This window comes from Oncorhynchus nerka, linkage group LG20 (assembly GCF_034236695.1).
Source record: "Oncorhynchus nerka isolate Pitt River linkage group LG20, Oner_Uvic_2.0, whole genome shotgun sequence".
NCBI lineage: Eukaryota > Metazoa > Chordata > Actinopteri > Salmoniformes > Salmonidae > Oncorhynchus > Oncorhynchus nerka.
In genome coordinates, this window is record NC_088415.1 from 84,542,540 (window position 1) to 84,568,137 (window position 25,598).

Below are 25,598 nucleotides of genomic sequence, written 5' to 3' on the forward strand. Positions count from 1 at the left end.
TCAGGGTCAGTTCCAATACCATATGTACACTGTGCAGGAATACTGGAGTGATAGAGGTATACTGTTTGTATAGGGGTAAGGTGACTAGGCATCAGGATATAATGATAAACAGAGCAGCAGCAGCGTATATGATGATTGTATATGAGTGGGTGTGCGGATGTGTAGAGGCAGTATAAATGTATGTGCATATTATGTGTGTGTGAGCAAATGATGGAGTGAGTGTTTGTGTGTGTTGGAGTATCAGTGTGCGTAGTGTGGGTGTGCATAGAGACAGTGCAAAAATGAAGATTTTGGGGGTCAACTCACAGATAGTGCATATAGCCATTTTGTTAGCTATTTAGTTAGCTATTTAGCAGTCCTATGGCCTGGGGATATAAACTGTTCAGGAGCCTGTTGGTGTCAGACTTGATGGTCCGGTACCACTTGTCATTCGGAAGCAGAGAACAGTCTATGGAGCAGTCGATGGAACAGTCTATGGAACAGTCTATGGAACAGTCTAAGGAGCAGTCTATGGAACAGTCTAAGGAACAGTCTATGGAACAGTCTATGGAACAGTCTAAGGAACAGTCTAAGGAACAGTCTATGGAACAGTCTATGGAACAGTCTAAGGAACAGTCTATGGAACAGTCTAAGGAGCAGTCTATGGAACAGTCTAAGGAACAGTCTATGGAACAGTCTATGGAACAGTCTATGGAACAGTCTAAGGAACAGTCTAAGGAACAGTCTATGGAACATTCTATGGAACAGTCTAAGGAACAGTCCATGGAACAGTCTATGGAACAGTCTAAGGAACAGTCTAAGGAACAGTCTAAGGAGCAGTCTATGGAACAGTCTAAGGAACAGTCTATGGAACAGTCTATGGAACAGTCTAAGGAACAGTCTATGGAACAGTCTATGGAACAGTCTAAGGAACAGTCTATGGAACAGTCTAAGGAACAGTCTATGGAACAGTCTATGGAACAGTCTAAGGAACAGCCTAAGGAACAGTCTAAGGAACAGTCTAAGGAACAGTTTATGGAACAGTCTAAGGAACAGTCTAAGGAACAGCCTAAGGAACAGTCTAAGGAACAGTTTATGGAACAGTCTAAGGAACAGTCTAAGGAACAGTCTATGGAACAGTCTAAGGAACAGTCTATGGAACAGTCTAAGGAACAGGCTAAGGAACAGCCTAAGGAACAGTCTAAGGAACAGTTTATGGAACAGTCTATGGAACAGTCTAAGGAACAGTCTAAGGAACAGCCTAAGGAACAGTCTAAGGAACAGTTTATGGAACAGTCTAAGGAACAGTTTATGGAACAGTCTATGGAACAGTCTAAGGAACAGTCTATGGAACAGTCTAAGGAACAGTCTAAGGAACAGCCTAAGGAACAGTCTAAGGAACAGTTTATGGAACAGTCTAAGGAACAGTCTATGGAACAGTGTCTCCTAGTGTATTGGGCATTTAGTTTGGCGTTTCTCACCAACTAAGGCAGACAATGGCTACGCCCCAAAAGGCACCCTATTCCCTATATAGTGCACTACTTTTGACCAGAGCCATATGGGCCCTAATCAAAAGTACTGCACTATACAGGGAATAGGGTGCCCATTTGGTGTGCAGCATTATAACAGCGACACACATCTCTAATACCAGACTGGCGGACCCTCAGATTCCAGATTAATCATGTTATCAGGGAATAGGGTGCCCATTTGGTGTGCAGCATTATAACAGCGACACACATCTCTATTACCAGACTGGCGGACCCTCACATTCCAGATTAATCATGTTATGCTGCCCACCGAATCAAACACTGCATGGTAGTTGTACTTCGCTAATGCTACTCAAACTTTCTCACGCAAAATCTTAGATTCTGGCTGCAGAGGTAACATGAGAAGACTCTATGTCATCAGATTGTTACTGTTGGTTTCAGTTGGTGGTGGTAACATCTCAGTGTTCCCATCTCAACCGCTGTCTGTGGTGAACCTGAAGCATGATAAAATGGTCTATAGCTCCATAAATGCCAGCGGAAGGTCAAACTGTTAATGATCTGTACTGGCTGGGAGGCGAAGCGTCTCTTTAGAGCGCCTGTAAATGGTTGGGCCATAAACTTTAGGTGACTGGGAGTTTAACGGTCAGAAATGAATCCAGTCAGTTGGAGGGATTCAATTTCAACACTCATTCTCTACCATAATATTTCAACACACATTCTCTACCACAGTATTTCGACACTCCTTCTCTACCACAGTATTTCGACACTTATTCCCTCCCACACTGATCTGATGTTCTGTGTTATTATGTTTTAGAGATGAGTTGTCGGATGAAACAGCCTGGTCTCATAGACTAGACATAATAAATGTTAATGATGTTACGTTTGGTATGGTTTAAGGCAAAAACGAAAGTAGGGTGGTTAGTTAGGATGGATGGGTGGGCATATAACGTGAACGTCTAGCAACCCAAAGTTGCGAGTTTGAATCTCATCACGGACAACTTTAGCATCTTAGCTAATTAGCAACTTTTCAACTATTCACTACTTTTTAGCTACTTTGCAAGTACTTAGCATGTTAGCTAGCCCTAACCCTAACCTTAACCCTTTAACCTAACTCCTAAACTTATCCCTAACCTTAACCCTAACCCCTAGTCTAACTAACATTAGCCACCTAGCTAATGTTAGCCACCTAGATAGAATTCGTAACATATCATACGTTTTGCAAATTCGTAACATTAGTACTTTTTGAAAATTCATAACATATTGTACGTTTGGCAAATTCGGAACATATAATATGAAATGGGTGATGTACATCCACAAATGAATACATACCATACGAAATGTAGCATATCAAACATATCATGGAGTGTCTCAGATTTATGTACAGAATAATACAAAATGCTCTGAGACCAGGTTGGATGAAGAGAGAGAGAGGGAACTGTTCTGTTTGGTGGTTCACTGTGTTAATGTGTAACTACATAAGGACAAGTTGGCTAAAGCAGGACACCCACAGATGTGGGCTCTAAATTCAATCACCCTGTTGCAAGAGAACTTTCCTGCAATTCAGAACATTTTAAACGTGTAGTGTTTTTGTCATTTTAAAAGATTTCTGAAGTGTGCAATTTCCACTTAGAAATGTCAGACTTGATTTTCTCTTATGGAAAATTGATCAACCCCTACAGAAATGTCCATGAATTATAATTCACATAGTAATTCACATTTCCTGTTGCTACAGGATTATTTTCCTGCTGCAGCAAACTGAATCAAATGAAGATCCTATATCTGTATAGGCTAAAAAAAAAACATTAAAAAAAGGGAAGTGCAGATACTTGAAGTGTTAAAATCATTTTTTTTAAATGCAGTGAATTTAAACTCTTAATTAACCTGTTACTAGGAAGAATTTGTTGTCAAAAGCATGTATGTTGTACATATTTAAAACAGCATACTAAACTTTTAAATAGTATGTCCTTACTTTAACTCCTTCCTAGCGTACCTGATTATAAATTCTCTCATTACTTTGATATAAACTGTCTGCTTGTGTGGATCTACTAGGAAGGCCATGTGAGCTCAGACAGCAGTTAGTGGGTAATTGGAGACAGAGATGTTGACCTGGTAGTACATTTTCCAGACCAAAGTAAAGACCGACCTTGCTACTTTTATGTTTCTTTGCCTCTAGGGCTTTACGGCTCATGGGATATTTATTGCAAACATAAATCCAATGTTTAAAGACTGTGTGCAAATATGTTCAAGATGGTCTTGCTGATACCCTGTGATGTTGTAGGAATAAATAAATAAACAGTTAACATGTATGATATTCCATGAAGTCTATTGATGTGTTGTCCCTCTGATGGTTATAAGGTTTGATGGTAGGTTTGTAATACTGCATGTTAAAATTAGGACTAATATGTTGTGTCCCCAAGCAATTATGACCAACACGATTAAGGCGAGTAACACATAAAAAGGTACCCATAGTCTTATAGAGAGCAGGCTATTCACTAGTCTTATGAGAAGACTAGAACGAGGGTGTAACGGTACCATGGAAAGCCCCGCTGACAGCTGTGTAGGCATTTATAAGAGAAGTGCCTACATGGTCTGCAGCCACTAACATATGTTGCATAGCAAGTAACGCCAAGAAAATCGTTAAAAGATGCAAATGGGTTAATGTGAGAGATTACCAAGTGTTGTTTGGGAACAGTACTTAGTGAATGTGGATGTGAAAGTTGTGAGATATGACATATTAAGCTTGATTGAAATTTGGATAATAAATCGATTGAAATTATTATTGTTAAGATTTAAATTTGGATAATGAGATTGATACAAATTTGGTTAACAAGAAAAATGGATAATAAACTGATTGAAAATTGTATAATAAGATATTGAAATTTAGCTATAACGTACTGAGTGAATGAGAGCTGTCAGTGAAAAACTCAGTGAATGTGAGTTTTTCAATCTATAATGTTATCTAGGGGTTCTGTCCACCACTGCCCATCATAATCTGGGGCTACGAATAATAGCACTGGTGTTATTGAGCACAGGTTCTGTTATAATCTCCACCCGGCACAGCCAGAAGAGGACTGGCCACCCCACATAGCCTGGTTCCTCTCTAGGTTTCTTCCTAGGTTTTTGCCTTTCTAGGGAGTTTTCCTAGCCACCGTGCCTCTACACTTGCATTGCTTGCTGTTTGGGGATTTAGGCTGGGTTTCTGTACAGCACTTTGAGATATCAGCTGATGTACGAAGGGCTATATAAATACATTTATATGTATAGGACGTAGTGGTCTATAGACATTTCTGGAATTGTCTATGTGGTCTGGGATCACTGTACCATAGTCTCTGGTAGGCTAAAGAACCGTTTAAGATACATATGGAGTGGTGTGTATGTGAATACCTAAGTATATTTATATAGGGAAAATAATGAACACCCCAACCTGTTCTGTGAGCTGAGTTTTTCAATCTATAATATTATCTACGCTTATTATATATGTATAGGAAGTAGAAGGTGTGAGAATGTCTTCCTATTGGGATAAGGGAGTCCTAGATGAAGGAAACAGATATGGAGACTAGTGAAAGAAACAAAGTAAATGGTAATTGGCTTTCAGATAGCACTCTAATAATGCAATATCTTAGTAATTTGAAGAAGTACATTTAAATACAAGGTCACATGACGAACAGAGGTATAAGGCCACCATCTGGTGTTTGGGTTAGAGATAAGCTTCCTGTGGAACAATAGATAGCTGTCAGTACACACTGAACTCAAACAGGCTGTAAGGGAAACGAAGGGATCTCCCAAATTAAGGCCAGGCCATTTTATTTGTTTTTACCCTACGATTTTTAGCACACACACCTCAGCACCCAAACACAACCCACCTTGATAAGAAATGTACCGAAAAACCCATTGCGAACTTGTTTCAACAAACGTTAGAAATGTTTGAAATATCCTCCTGATCGACATGTGTACTTGGTGCATTGAGTTGTTTGGAACCTCTCCAGCGCACTGATAATAAACAACGATTCATTTAAGATTGACTTCGAGTGTCCCTGCGTAGAATTTCCACGACAGACCATTTATACAACGGGTGGGTCTAATCTTATGACCATATTTATATTTGTCAGAGATATGGGTAGATCGGTTCAATAAAAATGCAATGAGGGGAGTCAGGGGAAAAACAACCCAATCCCGGGTCCTCGCTGGCGAGACCCTTCCTCCTAATCAAATCATGTGTCCCCTTAACCTTAAATTTAACTCAAATTCAGAACATGGTACTGTGACTTGGCTGAGGTTAAATAAATAAATGAAGTATCAGTGAGATAATTTAAAGGTTATTTCTGATTGATCAGATATATGTGTTTACTGGGAATGCCGAGAGGCGAAATTACAGAACATCTGCTCCTGGGTACTTGTGAGCCATTATGGAGGCTTAGCTTCTGCGTTTAAAGGACGATTAAATATTGACATTAGTTTAAAAACAGCAAACCCACATAGTTATGTGATATACAGCAATTTCGGGCCACCTTACATTTGATGTTTTGTTGGTTTTTTAAAAAGGACAAATGTGAGATTGTTTTATGTACTATAATAGCAATGCAATGCAATTAATTATGCAGCATTACAAAGAAACTAACACCATGGTATTTCTTTCATCCACTGAAGCAGTATTGTCAGTATGAATGAGAACGACAGAAAAAAGTGGAAACAATATAAAGGATGAATACGACCCCATATATGTCACCTGTTCTAAATAGGCCTCAATGTGTTTGTTAATCATTAATCTACAGGTAACTGCCCAAATAAAATAAACACTTCGGTAAATGAGAGATATAAAGCATATTGAAAGCAGGTGCTTCCACACAGGTGTGGTTCCTGAGTTAATTAAGCAATAAACATCTCATCATGCTTAGGGTCATGTATAAAAATGCCCAGATGCCAATTATTTTGGCTACCATGAAGAAGAGATTTCAGTGACTTTGAAAGAGGAGTCTCAAAGGAGCTTAGGGGTTTTAAAGGGTGTGTGTGTGTATGTATGTGTGTTTGTCTGTCTGTCTGTGTGTGTGTCAAAGTCACCAGATCTCAAACCAGTTGAGGACTAATGGGAGATTCTGGAGTGGCGTCTGAGACAGCGTTTTCCACCACCATCAAAACACCTAATTATGGAATTTCTCATGGAAGAATGGTGTCGCATCCCTCCAATAGAGTTCCAGACACTTGTAGAATCTATACTAACACCTATTAAGACCCTTTATGTTGGTGTTTCCTATATTTTGACAGCTACCTGTAAATGTGTCTATTAAGGAATACTTTGGGGTGGCAGGGTAGTCTAGTGGCTAGAGCTTTGGACTAGTAACCGAAAGGTTGCAAGTTCATATCCCCGAGCTGATAAGGTACAAATCTGTCCTTCTGCCCCTGAACAAGGCAGTTAACCCACTGTTCCTAGGCTGTCATTGAAAATAAGAATTTGTTCTTAACTGACTTGCCTAGTTAAATAAAGGTAAAATAAAAAAAGCACTGATGTAAAGCCTAGTGTCAAACATTCATCAAAGTTAAGATAGTAATATTAAGTTAAAATAGTACACAGTCATCTTTTATAGTTAAACTATGTGTTTATATACCATACATTTTTGCAGTGCCTATCCCATAAAATTATATGAATTTAAGATACAGATTCTCAAATCAAATCAAATTGTATGCGTCACATGCACCGAATAGAACAGGTGGCAGGGTGGCTTACTTACAAGCCCTTAACCATGCACCGAATAGAACAGGTGGCAGGGTGGCTTACTTACAAGCCCTTAACCATGCACCGAATAGAACAGGTGGCAGGGTGGCTTACTTACAAGCCCTTAACCATGCACCGAATAGAACAGGTGGCAGGGTGGCTTACTTACAAGCCCTTAACCATGCACCGAATAGAACAGGTGGCAGGGTGGCTTACTTACAAGCCCTTAACCATGCACCGAATAGAACAGGTGGCAGGGTGGCTTACTTACAAGCCCTTAACCATGCACCGAATAGAACAGGTGGCAGGGTGGCTTACTTACAAGCCCTTAACCATGCACCGAATAGAACAGGTGGCAGGGTGGCTTACTTACAAGCCCTTAACCATGCACCGAATAGAACAGGTGGCAGGGTGGCTTACTTACAAGCCCTTAACCATGCACCGAATAGAACAGGTGGCAGGGTGGCTTACTTACAAGCCCTTAACCATGCACCGAATAGAACAGGTGGCAGGGTGGCTTACTTACAAGCCCTTAACCATGCACCGAATAGAACAGGTGGCAGGGTGGCTTACTTACAAGCCCTTAACCAATAATGCAGTTTTCAGAAAATACCAACAAAAAAGTAAGAGATAAGAATAAGAAATAATTCAAGAGATGCAGTAAATAACACAGCCCTATAGGCTGGCTACATACAGGGGATACCGGTACAGGGTCAATGTGCGGTGGCACCGGTGTCGAGGTAATTGAGGTAATATGTACATGTAGGTAGAGTTATTAAAGTGACTATGCATAGTTAATAACAGAGAGTAGCAGCAGTGTAGAAGAGGGGGGGGGGCATAGTCTAATAGTCTGGGAAGCCATTTGATTAGCTGTTCAGGAGTCTTATGGCTTGGTGGTAGATGCTGTTTAGAAGCCTCTTGGACCTAGACTTGGCACTCCAGTACCGCTTGCTGTGCGGTAGCTGAGAGAACAGTCTATGGCTAGGGTGGCTGGATCTTTAGGGCCTTCCTCTGATACCGCCTGGTATAGAGGTCCTGGATGGCAGGAAGCTTGGCCCCAGTGATGTACTGGGCCGTACGTACTACCCTCTGTAGTGCCTTGCAGGCGGAGGCCGAGCAGTTGCCATACCAGGTAGCGATGCAACCCGTCAGGATGCTCTCGGTGATGCAGCTGTAAAACCTTTTGAGGATCTGAGGACCCAAGTCTTTTCAGTCTCCTGAGGGGGAATAGGTTTTGTTGTGCCCTCTTCACGACTGTCTTGATGTGCTTGGACCACGTTAGTTTGTTGGTGATGTGGACACCAATGAACTTGAAGCTCTCAACCTGCAGCCCCGTTGATGAGAATGGGGGGCGTGCTCGGTCCTCCTTTTCCTATAGTCCACAATCATCTCCTTTGTCTTGATCACATTGAGGGAGGGGTTGTTGTCCTGGTACCACACGGTCAGGTCTCTGATCTCCTCCCTATAGGCTGTCTCATCGTTGTCGGTGATCAGGCCTACCACTGTCATCAGCAAACTTAATGATGGTGTTGGAGTCGTGCCTGGCCGTGCAGTCATGAGTGAACAGCGAGTACAGGAGGGGACTGTGCACGCAGCCCTGAGGGGCCCCCGTGTTGAGGATCAGAATGGCGGATGTGTTGTTACCTACCCTTACCACCTGAGGGCGGCCCGTCAGGAAGTCCAGGATCCAGTTGCAGAGGGAGGTGTTTAGTCCCAGGGTACTTAGCTTAGTGATGAGCTTTGAGGGCACTATGGTGTTGAACGCTGAGCTGTAGTCAATGAATATCATTCTCATATAGGTGTTCCTTTTGTCCAGGTGTGAAAGGGCAGTGTGGAGTGCAATAGAGATTGCATCATCTGTGGATCAGTACATGTCCTGGTGATCCGTCTGGCCCTGCGGCCTTGTGAATGTTGACCTGTTTAAAGGTCTTACTCACATCAGTTGCGGACAGTGTGATCACACAGTCGTCCGGAACAGCTGATGCTCTCATGCATGTTTCGGTGTTACTTGCCTCGAAGCGAGCATAGAAGTTATTTAGCTCGTCTGGTAGGCTTATGTCACTGGGCAGCTCTCGGCTGTGCTTCCCTTTGTGGTATGTAAGGGTTTGCAAGTTTCGGAGCTGGTGTAGTACGATTCGATCTTAGTCCTGTATTGACACTGCCTGTTCTATGGTTCATCGGAGGGCATAGCGTGATTTCTTATAAGCTTCCGGGTTAGAGTCCCAATCCTTGAAAGTGGCAGCTCTACCCTTTAGCTCAGTGCGAATGTTGCCTGTAATCCATGGCTTCTGGTTGGGGTATGTCCGTACAGTCACTGTGGGGACGACGTCCTCAATGCACTTATTGATAAAGCCAGTGACTCTCAGCCCAAAACCCCTTCCTGGACTGTGTCTCACGTTGCATCCCACATGGCACCCTATTCCCTACATAGTGCACTACTTTTGATCCGAAGTAGTGCACTAGTTTTGATCCGAAGTAGTGCACTACTTCAGTTGAATACATGCAGTTGGACAACTGACTATGTATCCCCCTTTTCCTTTACTTACTTTTGACCCGAAGTAGTGCACTACTTCAGTTGAATACGTCCAGTTGGACAACTGACTAGATATCCCCCTTTTCCTTGACTTACTTTTTTTTCCCGAAGTATTGCACTATATAGGGAATAAGGTGCCATTTGGAGCACATCATCTTCTTTAATGTCGAGGGCTTTGTTCACACCAACTCCTGTAAAGGCTTCTTTGTGGCTCTAACTACGGAATAAGATTAGAGAGAATTCGCACGCCAACACTTTGATGACAAAGACAGAAGAGACGCACAGAAAATGTCATCCTTCAAGAACCCTAGTAACCAAACCGATTTAACTTGTGGGGGTTCAGTTGAGAATGTCAGTTTTTAACAGCTATTTTCTGTGAAATGTGAGAGAAGAGCATGTTATCTTCAGTCAACCCTAAGAAGCTGTGTGGATGCATCCTTTGAAAATGAATTATTCATAGTTTTGTTACTCAAGTTCAACCTGCGCGTAATCCAAAGCGTCTAATCTTCTCCCTCTTTTGCAAACATGAAAGTTATTTTAAGTATACTATTTAAATATACATATTTAAAGGCCCAGTGCAGTCAACAACATGATTTTTCCTGTGTTTTATACATTTCCACAATATGAGGCTGGAATAATACTGTGAAAATGTGAAAATGATGATAACCCATTAAGCACAGATGTCAATTCAACGTCTTTTCCACGTTGGGTCAACGTATTTTCAGTGAAATGACGTGAAAACAGTGATTCAACCTCCCACTGGGCACAAACTGGTTTAATCAACATTGTTTCAATGTCATTTGGATTTGAAAAAAGTAATCAAAAAAGTAATCAACAATAAACTGTTGTTTTGAGTGTTCAACCACAGGATTATGTCTTCATAGTAAGTATTTTAAACATAGACAAACCTTGTATAAAATATGTTGAATTTGTATCTTTGAAACAATGTCAGATCTTCAAAGTTATATCCTCTATCAGAAAATAAACAATAGGCTGGGCAGTACCTCCTACTACTAGAGAGTTGATCTGTCTACAGCCATCTATGTGGTCTCCCATCCAGGGTTTTAATCAAGCCCTGCTTAGCTTTGATATTTGTCACTGACTACTACCAAGTTTAACAGAGCAAATTAAATGCACGTTATAGGCCATACAGTATATCATCAATTATACTGTTAAGGCCTATATAGGTGAAAAATATCCCCATAGCATGATGTTGACACCACCATAGTTCACCGTAGGGATGGTGCCAGGTTTCCTCCAGATGTGACGCTTGGCATTCAGGCATTCAGCTCTAAGAAGTTTTGATGGTTCCAAACATCTTCCATTTAAGAATGATGGAGGCCACTGTGTTCTTGGGGACCTTCAATGTTGCGGAAATGTTTTGGTACCCCACCCCAGATATGTGCCTAGCCACAATCCTGTCTCGGAGCTCTACCGACAATTCCTTCGATCTCATGGCTTGGTTTTTGCTCTGACATGCACTGTCAACTTTGGGACTTCATATAGACAGGTGTGTGCCTTTCTAAATCATGTTCAATCAATTGTAATCTATCACAGGGGGACTCCAATCAAGTTGTAGAAACACCTCAAGGATGATCAATGGAAACAGGATGCACCTGAGCTCAACTTCGAGTCTCATAGCAAAGGGTCTGAATACTAAGGTATTTCTGTTTTGAAGTTTTTAAGAAATTTGAAAAGAAATCAAAATACTTGTTTTTGCTTTGTTATTATGGGGTATTATGTGTAGATTGATGAGGAACATTTTTATTTAATCCGTTTTAGAATAAGGCTGTAACGCAACAAAATGTGGAAAAAGGGAAGGGGTCTGAATACTTTCCAAATTACATTTTGATATTTGGTTGCATTGTCAAACAAACAATTTAATATAACTTCTGTAATACAGTAAATACACTAAAGTTAAGGCTATCTTACAAACTAATATAACAGTATTTATTCAACCTTAAAATGAGTAACACATCCATGGCCACATTTTGAGGGTACTGTAACTATAAATGTCTTCTTATGTAATCATATAAAGCATGTATGTTCAAGATAGCAAACATAGGTCATTGCAGGTCTGTGGAGATCTTCACAATTGATGCAATTATCTGCGCTGAATTTCAAACAGCATCGATCACTTTCAACATGTACTTTTAATGTACTGTAATCTCAACTGCAATCCAGATCATTTGTTTGTGCTATTAGATGAAGCACAGTGATAACACATTAAGTTGTTATATAAATACCAAATATCTGACATTGTATTCCCATTTGAACTTTTTTGTGTTTTTAAATGGTTGAAAGCATAGTGATAACACATTTAGATGACAACTAAACCAGAACGTGAAATTGTTTTAACATTGGAATTGCTTGGTTGTGCTTCTATATGGTTGAAGGCATAGTGATAACACATTGGGAATTCAACAAACTTCTGGCTGTCTTTTTGAGTGTGTGAATAAAGGTTGAAATATCATTGGTCAACATCTCAACCAAATACGATCCACATTTCCACGTTGAAATGACGTGATGTGCCCAGTGGGAATGCCCTTATTGAGTATGAGAGCTGTTTGAAAAGACCGCTTGACATTTCAGCCTTTTTTGGTAGGATTGTGTTTAGGCCTGCCTGGTAACATCACCAGCCACTAAATTAGTTCATAGACCAATAAGAGAGTTCCAAACCTCTCTGCCAATAACAGCTACTTTTCAGTTTTCCCCTCCCCACTCAGACTATTCCCAGATAGTCCTAGCAACATTTTAGCTTGAGAAATTGTTCTTTGCTAAGAAGCAATTTTTGTTTAGTTTGACAGTTTTAATTGAAAACAAGCGCAGTAAGGTACAGTACTTAATTGTTACCCAGAAATGATTTGATATTGAGATGAAAACGGTTGCATTGGAATTTTAATATATCCATGGATTAAAATAATCCTTCCTTAATTTCTAGAACTAATATTTTATTAAAATGGGAGTTTTCAGGGCAGAAACTCGCATAGGCAATAAAATATACTTGCAGCACTGAGTTGTTCAAGCGAATAGCAAGAAACAAAGTACAGCATCCCTCTCTGCTGTACTCCAGTCTATTCCTCAGCACTCATTACTGGGAGGAGGAGGTGGGGGGGTAGAAGAATAGAGGATGAATCTCAGAGCTCGTAGTGTTTCAGGGAAGTAGACTCATATCTCGTTACATACAGCTGGAGCTCAATTAGCGGCCATTTTGCCTAGTTAGGCACACTCAGCCCGATTCACTGCTGCGAAAAACAAATGTTGTTTGTCCAATCACACCCCACATCTGTCAAGTTGCCTCTGAGGCAGCCTTTAAGACCTAAGTAAATACTGAAGCATACAAGCAGCCTCTTTGGCAGTGTGAATACAACAACAACCAAAATGAAGTGAGGAGCTGTAACAATTCCAGTGGCTTCTAATCCAAGGTAGCTTTGATTTTGAGTTTGAAAGTTTTTGGTGAACCCAAATTTCCCTCACTATTTTGTTGTTGTTATTGTTTGTGAACAGCAATTATTCCAAGAGGAGTGAGTCGTATCATGTAAAGTAGGTTGGCTTGCAAAGAGTGTTTCTAATAGTGCGTGAGCGAAAAACAAAGTAGTGGCAACTTCACTCTCGATGAGTAAAGTGAGAAAGACCCACCGAGAGAGACTTGTGTTAATTGCCTCAGAAGTGTCTGTGTGGTTAACAATCTTGTCTCATGAGATGTGTTAAATTGCCCCCCGAGGCCGTTTGGGGACAGAAACAGTCCAGCTCTATACTCCAACTGCGTTCGGTATTAATTTACCAGACAAGACAGGTCCTCAACAGAAGGGTCAGTCTTCCCCAAACGATCTGTCGACCCCTTCATCCCTTTCTTTCATCCCTTATCATGGGTGCTCTTTCCTCCATCTAGCTGTTGCCATGGCTACTGGTCGCAGGGACGAAGGAATGAGAAGCACGCTGGAGTTTAGAGAAGAAGAACTGCTATCACTGGAGTTTAGAGAAGAAGAACTATCACTGGAGTTTAGAGAAGAAGAACTCCTATTACTGGAGTTTAGAGAAGAATAATTTCTATCACTGGAGTTTAGAGAAGAAGAACTCCTATTACTGGAGTTTATAGAAGAAGAACTCCTATTACTGGAGTTTATAGAAGAAGAACTCATATTACTGGAGTTTAGAGAAGAATAACTTCTATCACTGGAGTTTAGAGAAGAAGAACTCCTATCACTGGAGTTTAGAGAAGAAGAACTACTATCACTGGAGTTCAGAGAAGAAGAACTCCTATTACTGGAGTTTAGAGAAGAAGAACTCCTATTACTGGAGTTTAGAGAAGAAGAACTCCTATTACTTGAGTTTAGAGAAGAAGAACTCCTATTACTGGAGTTTAGAGAAGAAGAACTCCTATTACTGGAGTTTAGAGAAGAAGAACTCCTATTACTGGAGTTTAGAGAAGAAGAACTCCTATTACTGGAGTTTAGAGAAGAAGAACTCCTATTACTGGAGTTTAGAGAAGAAGAACTCCTATTACTGGAGTTTAGAGAAGAAGAACTCCTATTACTGGAGTTTAGAGAAGAAGAAGAACTCCTATTACTGGAGTTTAGAGAAGAAGAACTCCTATTACTGGAGTTTAGAGAAGAAGAACTCCTATCCACACACACCCTCTGTTAACCCGGACTAAATCCCTTATTTTGATCCTCCTTTGATGGAGCCATTAAGGATGTATCTTCTGTACAGTTTGACTAGCTGAGGTATTTAGTTCAGAATGTTTTAGGCTCTCGAGTGGCGCAGCGGTCTAAGGCATCTGCATCTCAGTGCTAGAGGCGTCACTACAGACCCTGGTTTGATCCAGGTCTATATCACAACCGGCTGTGATCAGGAGTCCTATAGGGTGGCACACATTTGGCCCAGCGTCGTCCTGGTTAGGGGAGGGTTTGGCCGGGGTAGGCCGTCATTGTGAAATAAGAATTTGTTCTTCACTGACTTGCCTAGTTAAATAAAGGTACTTCCATATGCAATATTTGAAGATAGAGTGGCAGGTAGCCTAGCGATTAGAGCATTGGGCCAGTAACTGAAAGGTTGCCAGTTCGAATCCCCGAGCCAACAATATTACAAATCTGTTGATGTGCCCTTGAGCAAGGCACTTAACCCTATTTGCTCCAGGCTAGCAGTTGATAATAGTAGACCCGGGCCGTGATCCCACTCTTCTAGGATGTCTCAGGGGGAAAAAAAGAAGGAAAAAAAACATTTCCAATTCATTCATACAAATGTGAATTTGTGGGGCAAAAAAGTATTTAGTGGGGCAAAAAAGTATTTAGTCAGCCACCAATTGTGCAAGTTCTCCCATTTAAAAAGATGAGAGAGGCCTGTAACAGACAAAATAAGGGAAAAAAATCCAGAAAATCACATTGTAGGATTTTTAATGAATTGATTTGCAAATGATGGTGGAAAATAAGTATTTGGTCAACAACAAAAGTGTATCTCAATACTTTGTTATATACCCTTTGTTGGCAATGACAGAGGTCAAACGTTTTCTGTAAGTCTTCACAAGGTTTTCACACACGGTTGCTGGTATTTTGGCCCATTCCTCCATGCAGATCTCCTCTAGAGCAGTGATGTTTTGGGGCTGTTGCTGGGCAACACAGACTTTCAACTCCCTCCAAAGATTTTCTATGGGGTTGAGATCTGGAGACTGGCTAGGCCACTCCAGGACCTTGAAATGCTTCTTACAAAACCACTCCTTCGTTACCCGGGCGGTGTGTTTGGGATCATTGTCATGCTGAAAGACCCAGCCACGTTTCATCTTCAATGCCCTTGCTGATGGAAGGAGGTTTTCACTCAAAATCTCACGATACATGGCCCCATTCATTCTTTCCTTTACACGGATCAGTCGTCCTGTTCCCTTTGCAGAAAAACAGCCCCAAAGCATGATGTTTCCACCTCCATGCTTCACAGTAGGTATGGTGTTTTTTGGATGCAACTCAGCATTCTTTGTCCTCCAAACACGACGAGTTGAGTTTTTACCAAAAAGTTATATTTTGGTTTCATCTGACCATATGACATTCTCCCAATCTTCTTCTGGATCCTCCAAATGCTCTCTAGCAAACTTCAGACGGGGCTGGACATGTACTGGCTTAAGCAGGGGACACGTCTGGCACGGCAGGATTTGAGTCCCTGCCGGCATAGTGCTTTACTGATGGTAGGCTTTGTTACTTTGGTCCCAGCTCTCTGCAGGTCATTCACTAGGTCCCCCCGTGTGGTTCTGGGATTTTTGCTCACCGTTCTTGTGATCATTTTGACCCCACGGGGTGAGATCTTGCGTGGAGCCCCAGATCGAGGGAGATTATCAGTGGTCTTGTATGTCTTCCATTTCCTAATAATTGCTCCCACAGTTGATTTCTTCAAACCAAGCTGCTTACCTATTGCAGATTCAGTCGTCCCAGCCTGGTGCAGGTCTACAATTTTGTTTCTGGTGTCCTTTGACAGCTCTTTGGTCTTGGCCATAGTGGAGTTTGGAGTGTGACTGTTTGAGGTTGTGGACAGGTGTCTTTTATACTGATAACAAGTTCAAACAGGTGCCATTAATACAGGTAATGAGTGGAGGACAGAGGAGCCTCTTAAAGAAGAAGTTACAGGTCTGTGAGAGCCAGTAATCTCACTTGTTTGTAGGTGACCAAATACTTATTTTCCACCATAATTTGCAAATAAATTCATTAAAAATCCTACAATATGATTTTCAGGATTTTTTCCCCTCATTTTGTCTGTCATAGTTGAAGTGTACCTATGATAAAAATTACAGGCCTCTCTCATCTTTTTAAGTTGGAGAACTTGCACAATTGGTGGCTGACTAAATACTTTTTTGCCCCACTGTATAAGCACCCACCAAATTAGAATTATTACACACAAACACAATGAGGATAATGAACTCTGCTGTGGTCTATGATAGAGCGTTGTGCACTACTCACTCCTAGTACTCTTACAAAGAACAAGCTCTATTCAATTACAGAGGTTAGCCTCAAGTTACATTGCACTTCAAAACTGACAAATGTAGTTTACGAAGGTTGAATCAGGAAGGCTGGTCTGAATGGCTTGTCACTTTTAAATTAATCTAGTAAACACAATATAATTCACATCACTTCCTATCGCACGGGCATAGCAGGTATACATACAGTAGTGTTTATCATGTTACCTCATCAGCATAGCAGGTAGTGTTTATAATGTTACCTCATCAGCATAGCAGGTAGCGTTTATCATGTTACCTCATCAGCATAGCAGGTAGCGTTTATCATGTTACCTCATCAGCATAGCAGGTAGTGTTTATCATGTTACCTCATCAGCATAGCAGGTAGTGTTTATAATGTTACCTCATCAGCATAGCAGGTAGCGTTTATCATGTTACCTCATCAGCATAGCAGGTATCCAACCAGTAGTGTTTCTCATGTTACCTCATCGGCATAGCAGGTATCCAAACAATAGTGTTTCTCATGTTACCTCATCAGCATAGCAGGTATCCATTCAGTAGTGTTTATCATGTTACCTCATCAGCATAGCAGGTATCCAAACAGTAGTGTTTCTCATGTTACCTCATCGGCATAGCAGGTATTTAAATGAATATAGGGGTTCGATGCCAGCTGCCTAGCATAAGACAACCTGTCATCAGCATCTGGCTCTGAGGAGCAATCCTCAGAGAAGAGGCCATACCCCAAACTATTCAATAAAATCCCATATTGCATTCTGTCCTGTACTCGATTTAACAGAACTGAACGGTCGTCATGGGTAACAGTACACTAGAAAATCAAGAGAGGACATTCGTATTCATCACATGCCGCCTGGCACAATCATTTATAACCGCTCATGTCCGTCAATGACAAATGATGCATCGCACATAGTGGCATGCGCCAACTAGCTGACACGTTAACAAGGTCGTTGTGATTTGATTGGAGTGAGCCGTATGCATCGTTATACTCCCGTGAAGTCATTTGTCAGCTAGGGGTTCTAAAAGTTAAAACTGGTGTCGTGTTGTGTATATGCTAGCTGGAGTTCTATGGGGTGTGTAATAAATTGTTGGTGTCAGGTGTTTCCATGGGGATGATTACTTGAGAGCAAGACAAGGCAGTATAAGCATGTGGGATTTGGAGCCAGCCCATCAAACGCTCGACAGGCCCATCTATTTCACATATACCAGGTAGTTTCAGATAATCAGAATCTGACATGGTATGCCTTTGTGTTTATTCGTTTCGGGAATCAAATGTTCAGAATATGCCAAAGGTTGCCTATAAATACCTGTATGAACCAAACAACCCAAAAAAGTAATTTGAGGGGGCTTTGTTGCTATGGTTAACGCGTCTCTACATCAATACTTTTTTGTTGGTTCGGGTAATCTGTTTGCCTTTCTCTCCTTGTATTTTTAATATAAATCTTGTTGAAATGGTTCCCAGAGCCGTGCCAGTCTGTTCACATTACAAAGAGTCATCATGCCCTCTGGCCACACTCTTGAAATACCCTTTTAGATCTACGGCTGCCTGCTATACTACATTCTACAGATATACGTTTTTTTTGTGAAATATTCCCAGGCTTTATATCTAGTAGTCCCTTGCACTTTCTCTCTTTCTTCCCCAATTTTCACCATCTGTTCAGAGACCTCAGACCTCATCACCCCCGTATCAAACAAAGTTTGCTCAAAGGCCTATGTTACCCATCTATCTCCCTCTTTTCTTTGTTCTATCCTTCTCCTTCCCCTCCCTGGTGGGGTTTGTAATGCAAGCAGGAGGTTTGTGAGACCTTCCAATCCCATCAGCAAACACTCAGATGCATAATCTGTCTAAATCTGCCATTTCTCCCTCACCCATCCACATGCAAGCTAATTTGTCTTGGTAGGTTCTTCTTTTGAGCCAATGTCCATCACTGTGACTGGGATGACTGCTGGGCACCACAAGCCATGAATCAAGACTTCTTATCCTAGGATGTATATTGGTTAACACTTAAAGCTGACAGGGATAATGGGTTATTACTTGTTTTTAACTAATAACAATTTGGGGGGGGGTGCTTATATTTGTCCTGTTACACACAGAGACACCCACTGTAATGAGTTATTACTTGTTACATAAGCATGTATGTTATGAGATGACATAGGACTGTATAATGGGTTCATACATGCTTATGACATGTCGTAAAATGCATTATAACGGCACAATACATTATACCTATTGGGTTTAAGTAAAGTGGTACTTGATGAAATCTCCCTAGCATTTTTTGTGGAGTTAAATGTAAAAATCACCACATAAAATGTATCTGCGGAACACTAACAGAATGAGAGTTAAAACAGAGATTATGATATTTTACTTTGTATTCAAGGGTTCAGACTTGTACTTTGAAAGCCGAAGACATGGACAGTACTGTATTTGAAGAGTAAAATATAATTATGGAATTTCAGTTGAAATATATAATATTTTTGACTGTTGCCAATGGCTCAAATTTGAGGGATTTGAGCTTGCATGACTCCAATTAAAGGGCATATTTTTGTCGAGTGTTGTCAGAGTCAATCATCTCAAACTCACATCAGTGGATTGGCATACTTGTGATGCAGCTCCACGCGATGATGTGTAGATCAGTGAATTAGTGTCATCCCCCGAGCTATGATGAGCAACCGTCAATTAACAAACCACACAGGTTCAATTAGACAAATGACTTCAGATTGATCTATTTTAGAATACAGATTAATTCACACACAAGCACCTGTGGGTGGCACAGACAGACAGACAGGCAGACTGACAGACAGACTGGCAGGCAGGCAGACAGACAGACAGACAGACAGACAGACAGACAGACAGGCCTTGGGTAGTTGAGCAGTATTGGAAGAGCAAGGCTCTCTGTTTGTGAATGTAGCCAGGCACATTGTGATGCGTATCCTGTATCCTATCCATCAGACTCAGGCCCTTGGGTATTGACACCCATTTAATCAATGGCAGGCTTTAGGCCTTTAGTGGATCGCATCACACTGAACTATACAAAACAGACACACAGGCCTTACCCTCTTCAGCCTCACTGGCCGCACACAAAGTGCACTGTCATGCTAATCTGGAAAACACTGGAAGCTAAATACATTATGACAAAGACTGGCGGGAGTTGTGGAGTTGACTTGGAACTGCGTAATGACAAAGACTGGCGGGAGTTGTGGAGTTGACTTGGAACTGCGTAATGACAAAGACTGGCGGGAGTTGTGGAGTTGACTTGGAACTGCGTAATGACAAAGACTGGCGGGAGTTGTGGAGTTGACTTGGAACTGCGTAATGACAAAGACTGGCGGGAGTTGTGGAGTTGACTTGGAACTGCGTAATGACAAAGACTGGCGGGAGTTGTGGAGTTGACTTGGAACTGCGTAATGACAAAGACTAGCGGGAGTTGTGGAGTTGACTTGGAACTGCGTTGCTTTGACTATTTTTGTTTGTCTCAATTATATAATTTTATTTGAATGAATATTGGGGTAAATAACCTTGTAAATGAGTGTGCAGTATGCTGAACAATGTGATTCCTTCACTGTAACAGCATTATGTAGATCATTGATGGCACAACATCATTTTGTCATTTCCCAACAACTTCACCTGTCAACTTTCCCCATCCTCCTTGATAAACCCTTCAATCTGCTGTGTTGAGGTTTCCTCCCAATGAGAGATAGCAGGCACAGTTGAAAGGCAGATCTTTTTGTGACTAGCCCGGCAGTTTTCAGCCGAACAGCCTGTCATTTTCTACATGAAGGGGGTAGTTTTCCACTGATGAGGCTGCACAGACAGCATCGGCCGTCTCACCGGCAGCAAATCACTACTCTGTTAAAAGTCCCTGATGCGTAGCAAACTCTGCCTGCCAAACCTCGCTTCAAATCTGCCTGCTAGCACAGCCTGCAGTAATTGGAGGCATTACACTAGCTTTGGACAGAATAGCAAATGAGCGCTATGAGCTTAGGCAGAAACTGTGAGATGGGGGGTGGAATCAGAAGAGGGTACTGAGAGATAGGGGGGGTGGAATCAGAAGAGGGTACTGAGAGATAGGGGGCGGAATCAGAAGAGGGTACTGAGAGATAGGGGAGGGGTGGAATCAGAAGAGGGTACTGAGAGATAGGGGGGTGGAATCAGAAGAGGGTACTGAGAGATAGGGGAGGGGGTGGAATCAGAAGAGGGTATTGAGAGATGGGGGTGGAATCAGAAGAGGGTACTGAGTGATAGGGGAGGGGTGGAATCAGAAGAGGGTATTGAGAGATGGGGGGTGGAATCAGAAGAGGGTACTGAGAGATAGGGGGGTGGAATCAGAAGAGGGTATTGAGAGATGGGGGGGTAGAATCAGAAGAGGGTATTGAGAGATAGGGGGTAGAATCAGAAGAGGGTATTGAGAGATAGGGGGATGGAATCAGAAGAGGGTACTGAGAGATAGGGGGGTAGAATCAGAAGAGGGTATTGAGAGATAGGGGGATGGAATCAGAAGAGGGTACTGAGAGATAGGGGGGTAGGATCAGAAGAGGGTACTGAGAGATAGGGGGGTAGTGTGTGTGTGTGTGTGTGTGGCTGTGTGTGGGGGGAAGGGAGTGTGTGCAAGCAAATGTGCATGTGTACGTGCATGTATTAGTCTCTCTCTCTCTGTGTGTGTGTGTGTGTGTGTGTGTGTACACATGCTGGCATGTGTGTGTGTGGGTGGATGATTATCCTTCCCCACACACACTCTCATGTACACACAGTGGTAAGTACAAGAGCTTGCCTGTTGTTAATCTCCCAGTAATCACATGGCTCACTCTGGAGATTTGACGTTCTACTGCACGAGTGTCTGGCCATCAAAAAGCATACGACAAGCAAGCAGGAAATTGCCTGCCATCTACGCGCCGCGTCCTCCGTTCTTACTCCATCAAGCACGCTCATTAAAATCTACAGATGAACTGTCTCAGTTGATTTGTCATTACCTAATAGGCTGTAATATGGGGATGGTGTCACATCCTTTCCTGAGAAGTTTGCTGTCGTCTAGCATTAAATTGGAAGGATATAAAAAAAACGAGTTTCCGAAACAGTTTTATTGAGATTAAGTGATGGAAGATTGAAGATTTCTAGCTTGTAGTCCGTGGTGGTCCTGAGAGATATTGTGTTGGATCAACATTGATTTCATTGTAGAAAAATAGAATGCGAAACCCCACTCCTGACACCACGTGTCAACGGCGCTACACACAGTCAATATGGAATATATACTCTGGCTGAAGGCATTAGTTAGTCAAGGCCCTCGTCTTCAACACCTAATGCACTGAAGTGCTGTATACTCAAAGCTCTACACAGCAAAAACCTAAAATACTATTCTTCATTCTTTAACACAACCTTTATTTAACCCATTGACATAGATAGACTCTTCTCCAAGGGAGACCTGGCCAAGATGGCAGCTTCAGTATCTATATTAATAGGTTTTCTCCCATCTACGTCTAGTGCTGTATGTTCCTGAACAACCTATACTGGGGGCTACAGTACAAGAAGAATATCTATAACAAGACCCATTATAGCCCAGATATACAGTACTCTATTATACACAAGAAGGAAATCATGCCAGATCTAACCATACATCTCAATGACCTATTCCCACATTCTTAATCAACTGGGACACTATATGGTGTTGGTGGCAGTACGTCTATCTTCTCAAGGACAAATTCGGAGGAGAACGGACATGTCACCTCCGATCTCTCCTCAGGGAGATTATCATACGCCTTCTTCCTCAACATCGGGTCCAAAAACCCCCGATAAATATCTGCATTAGCCGTCCAGGCCATCCACGAGGGTCGGTTTTAACACAGTCAATAAAAACAGAACATCAGTAAAGTGTCCACCTCTAGGGTGTTGCCAGGTGACAGCACCGCTCCTTAATATTGGCAAGACAAGACCGATGTGACATGATGCGGTTGTGTACAGGTTGTATACAGGTCGTGTACAGGTTGTGTACAGGCTGCCAAGAAATGCACATAGATCCACTACCAGTGCTGGAATGATGTCAGGGTATCTCGCTTCCTTGAAGCCTCTCTCATGACAGAGGACGAATCTATAGTCCTGCTTTCTCACTAATTAATGAGCTGTGTGGACTGGTCTTTGATTAAGCTTAAAAGTGAATGAGTTTCATAACTAATATGATATTCTAAAAGAAAAACATACTTGCTATTCCTTATGTTCGTCCTACGACTGGAAGAAGAGAAGACCTGGAATGACTTTGTGCTGGACCCGCAGAGAAATAAAAGAGAATACCATAGATCACTTTAATAATTGATTTGCATATGATTATCGAAAAAATACTAAGAGAGAAATGCTTATTTTGTTCTAGTTTCTTTTTTCTTCTTCAATTCCATACACCTTAGTCTCACAGAAAGAAGTCTGCCCTGACGGACATTTCCTTGTTTTTCTTATTTCACATAGATTTTTCTATCCTGGTACATGGCCCCTTTAAACTGTCATTTTTCTTTTGATGTTGCCAACAACAAACAAACATACGGAGGTTCACACGAAGGTCAGAGGGGCCAAATGAAGATGAACTCTGAGCGGATTTAGTAGGGATGGGGAGATCATATAACACGGCAGATACTGACAGCTGGCGTACTTTAAAAAAAAACATGTCAAGAGTAATTCACTGAATAATTCAAACTTTTTGTGGGTCAGGTTGATATTGAGGTCACATAGTTATCATCTTAATGGCAACATATTTCATTTGCACGGGATCCTTGACACATTTTACTTAAGAAAACATCCGACACTTCAACATAGTTAGCCAGTTAGCCTGGTACCATATTCTATGTGCTTTAGCCAACTTCCCTGACTATCGGTGTCAGACCAAACATGTTCGGCATGACTAATGGAAAAACACAGAGACGATTTGGTTAAAGCACAAACAGACTGGAACCCCAGGCTAAGATATCAGTAGCGTGTCCAGAATAATGGAATTGACAACTGTACTGACAGGCTGGCGATGTGGGCCAGCAATGGTGACTAGAAGTAGCTATGGTTCATCATTAACCCTTTCCTACGAGCTACAGCTGCCACAAAATATTTGAATATTGTTTAATCATTAAATTCACTGTCTAGTGTATTAAGATAACGTGTGGAAAAAAAGAAGATATCCCTCAATTACTGTAGAAAACGCAATACTATATTCAACTATAAGTAATAACTTAGCATCCAAAACAAGACATAGTTGAATAAAATAAGAGTAAGAAAATAGAGTAATAGTTATGCGGAACCATTGTCTCTTGTTCACATGACATTCATCCACAACAGTTCCAATTTGGCATGCACATGATGGTGTGTCCTGTACTGTGTTACAGTCAAATACGTCCTACTCAGTCAGCCCCTTTATCCAGGGAAGGTGAATGGGACACGCAAAGACACATACAGTATCATGAGACCGAAACCTTCCACTGACATGAAAGACCACAATTAAAGAAAGTGGACAAAACAAGATAATAAAAAACAGCAATTCTTATAGAAGTCTGCAATCAAGTTCTCTGACCAAGGGCATTCGGATACAATCTTTTCAGGTGTCCGCGTTCCTTCAGAATCCATAGAATACATCCTCAAAGACTCATCATTCGAACAATCCCTTTTGTATCATCATTGCGCCTGTATCTTTCCATATAGTATCCTTATCTGTTCCCATCCGTGGTCAAAGTCAATAATAAAGGCAGGGAAGACATGGGAATCACTTTGGCAAAAAGGACGCTTCCCAGGCAGCAGAAAACACATGCAGACATGCAAACATAACCTGAGGGAGAGTTTGGCTTTCTGTCAATGGACGGTTCTCGAAATCACAAATGTCAATACTGAGTGCGAGCACCCACCAATAAACAAGTTCTCCACAAGCTGCTCAAGAGTCTGTTCTCAACAGAGCTCCACTGAAGCTGTCCAAAGTCAAGATGTCCTTTTCCATGTTAGTTTTGTGTAGGTACAGCAGACCACTTTTGTTTTGTCTAGGAATGGGTCATCCATTCATTTATTCATTGGGTTCTGCAAGTAGAGCTCCTAGGTAGTTTCTAGTGGGTCCAGTTTCCTCTGCTGATTTGTTGGTTTGTTGTTCTGTTGGTCCAGATCCAAACCTCAGACCCTTATGGGGAGAGTTGCGCTCATCTGTTGTCGAACGATGTCATTCTGACTGCTGTCCAGGCTCTTCATGTGGTGGCCAGGCAACGTCCCCCCGATCCGCATCAGATCCCTGTTAACAGAGGCAATAGGTCAGTCACGTGTGGTTTTTTTCAAGAGTACAAACTGTTACACCAGTGTTATTAGATTCCTGGTTCTGGAGCAGAGACCCATAGGGTGTGCAGGGTTTTGTTCCAGCTCAGTGCTAGCACAAAATGTTCAACTTATCAACTAATTATCAAGCCCTTGGTTTGTTCAATTAGGTGTGTTAGTGCTACACTTATCTATTTCAAACTGTATTTACCCAGGATCAGGACTGAAGAACGCTGCTGTGTTAGGTGGTATAGTATTATGCTGTCAACAACATTGAGGATGGGAGACAGCACACAGCACAGCACACAGTGAGAATCCATCAAATATGTGTTGATACCGATCATGGAAAAGACAATCTAGAAGCCAGTTCCACCACTTACAAAATCCAATTTAACCTCAGAGCAGAATAAATTAATCATGTTGGGGTTGTAATAAAAACGAGTACCTCCGTCATCTCCATTCTAAAGATACTACAGTATCCGTACAGTATTGATAAGGCTCTCACTCACACTCACTCACTCACTCACTCACTCACTCACTCACTCACTCACTCACTCACTCACTCACTCACTCACTCACTCACTCACTCACTCACTCACAGATGAGGCCATAAATGAATCATCGGCATACAATGACACGTAGCATAACACACGCAAGACATACACCTACATACACACATTGAT

General features: G+C 41.7%; 1 protein-coding gene across 1 annotated transcript in view; it reads right to left on the minus strand.

The window, feature by feature from the left end:
- Window positions 1-22,938: 22,938 nt before the first annotated feature.
- LOC115103317 (ephrin type-B receptor 3-like) overlaps window positions 22,939-25,598 on the minus strand; it is a 78,062-nt gene continuing 75,402 nt past the window's right edge. The window contains exon 15 of the mRNA XM_029624189.2: window positions 22,939-24,895. Coding sequence (XP_029480049.1) covers window positions 24,781-24,895 — 115 coding nt within the window. The 3' untranslated portion in view covers window positions 22,939-24,780. The remainder of the gene's footprint in view (window positions 24,896-25,598) is intronic.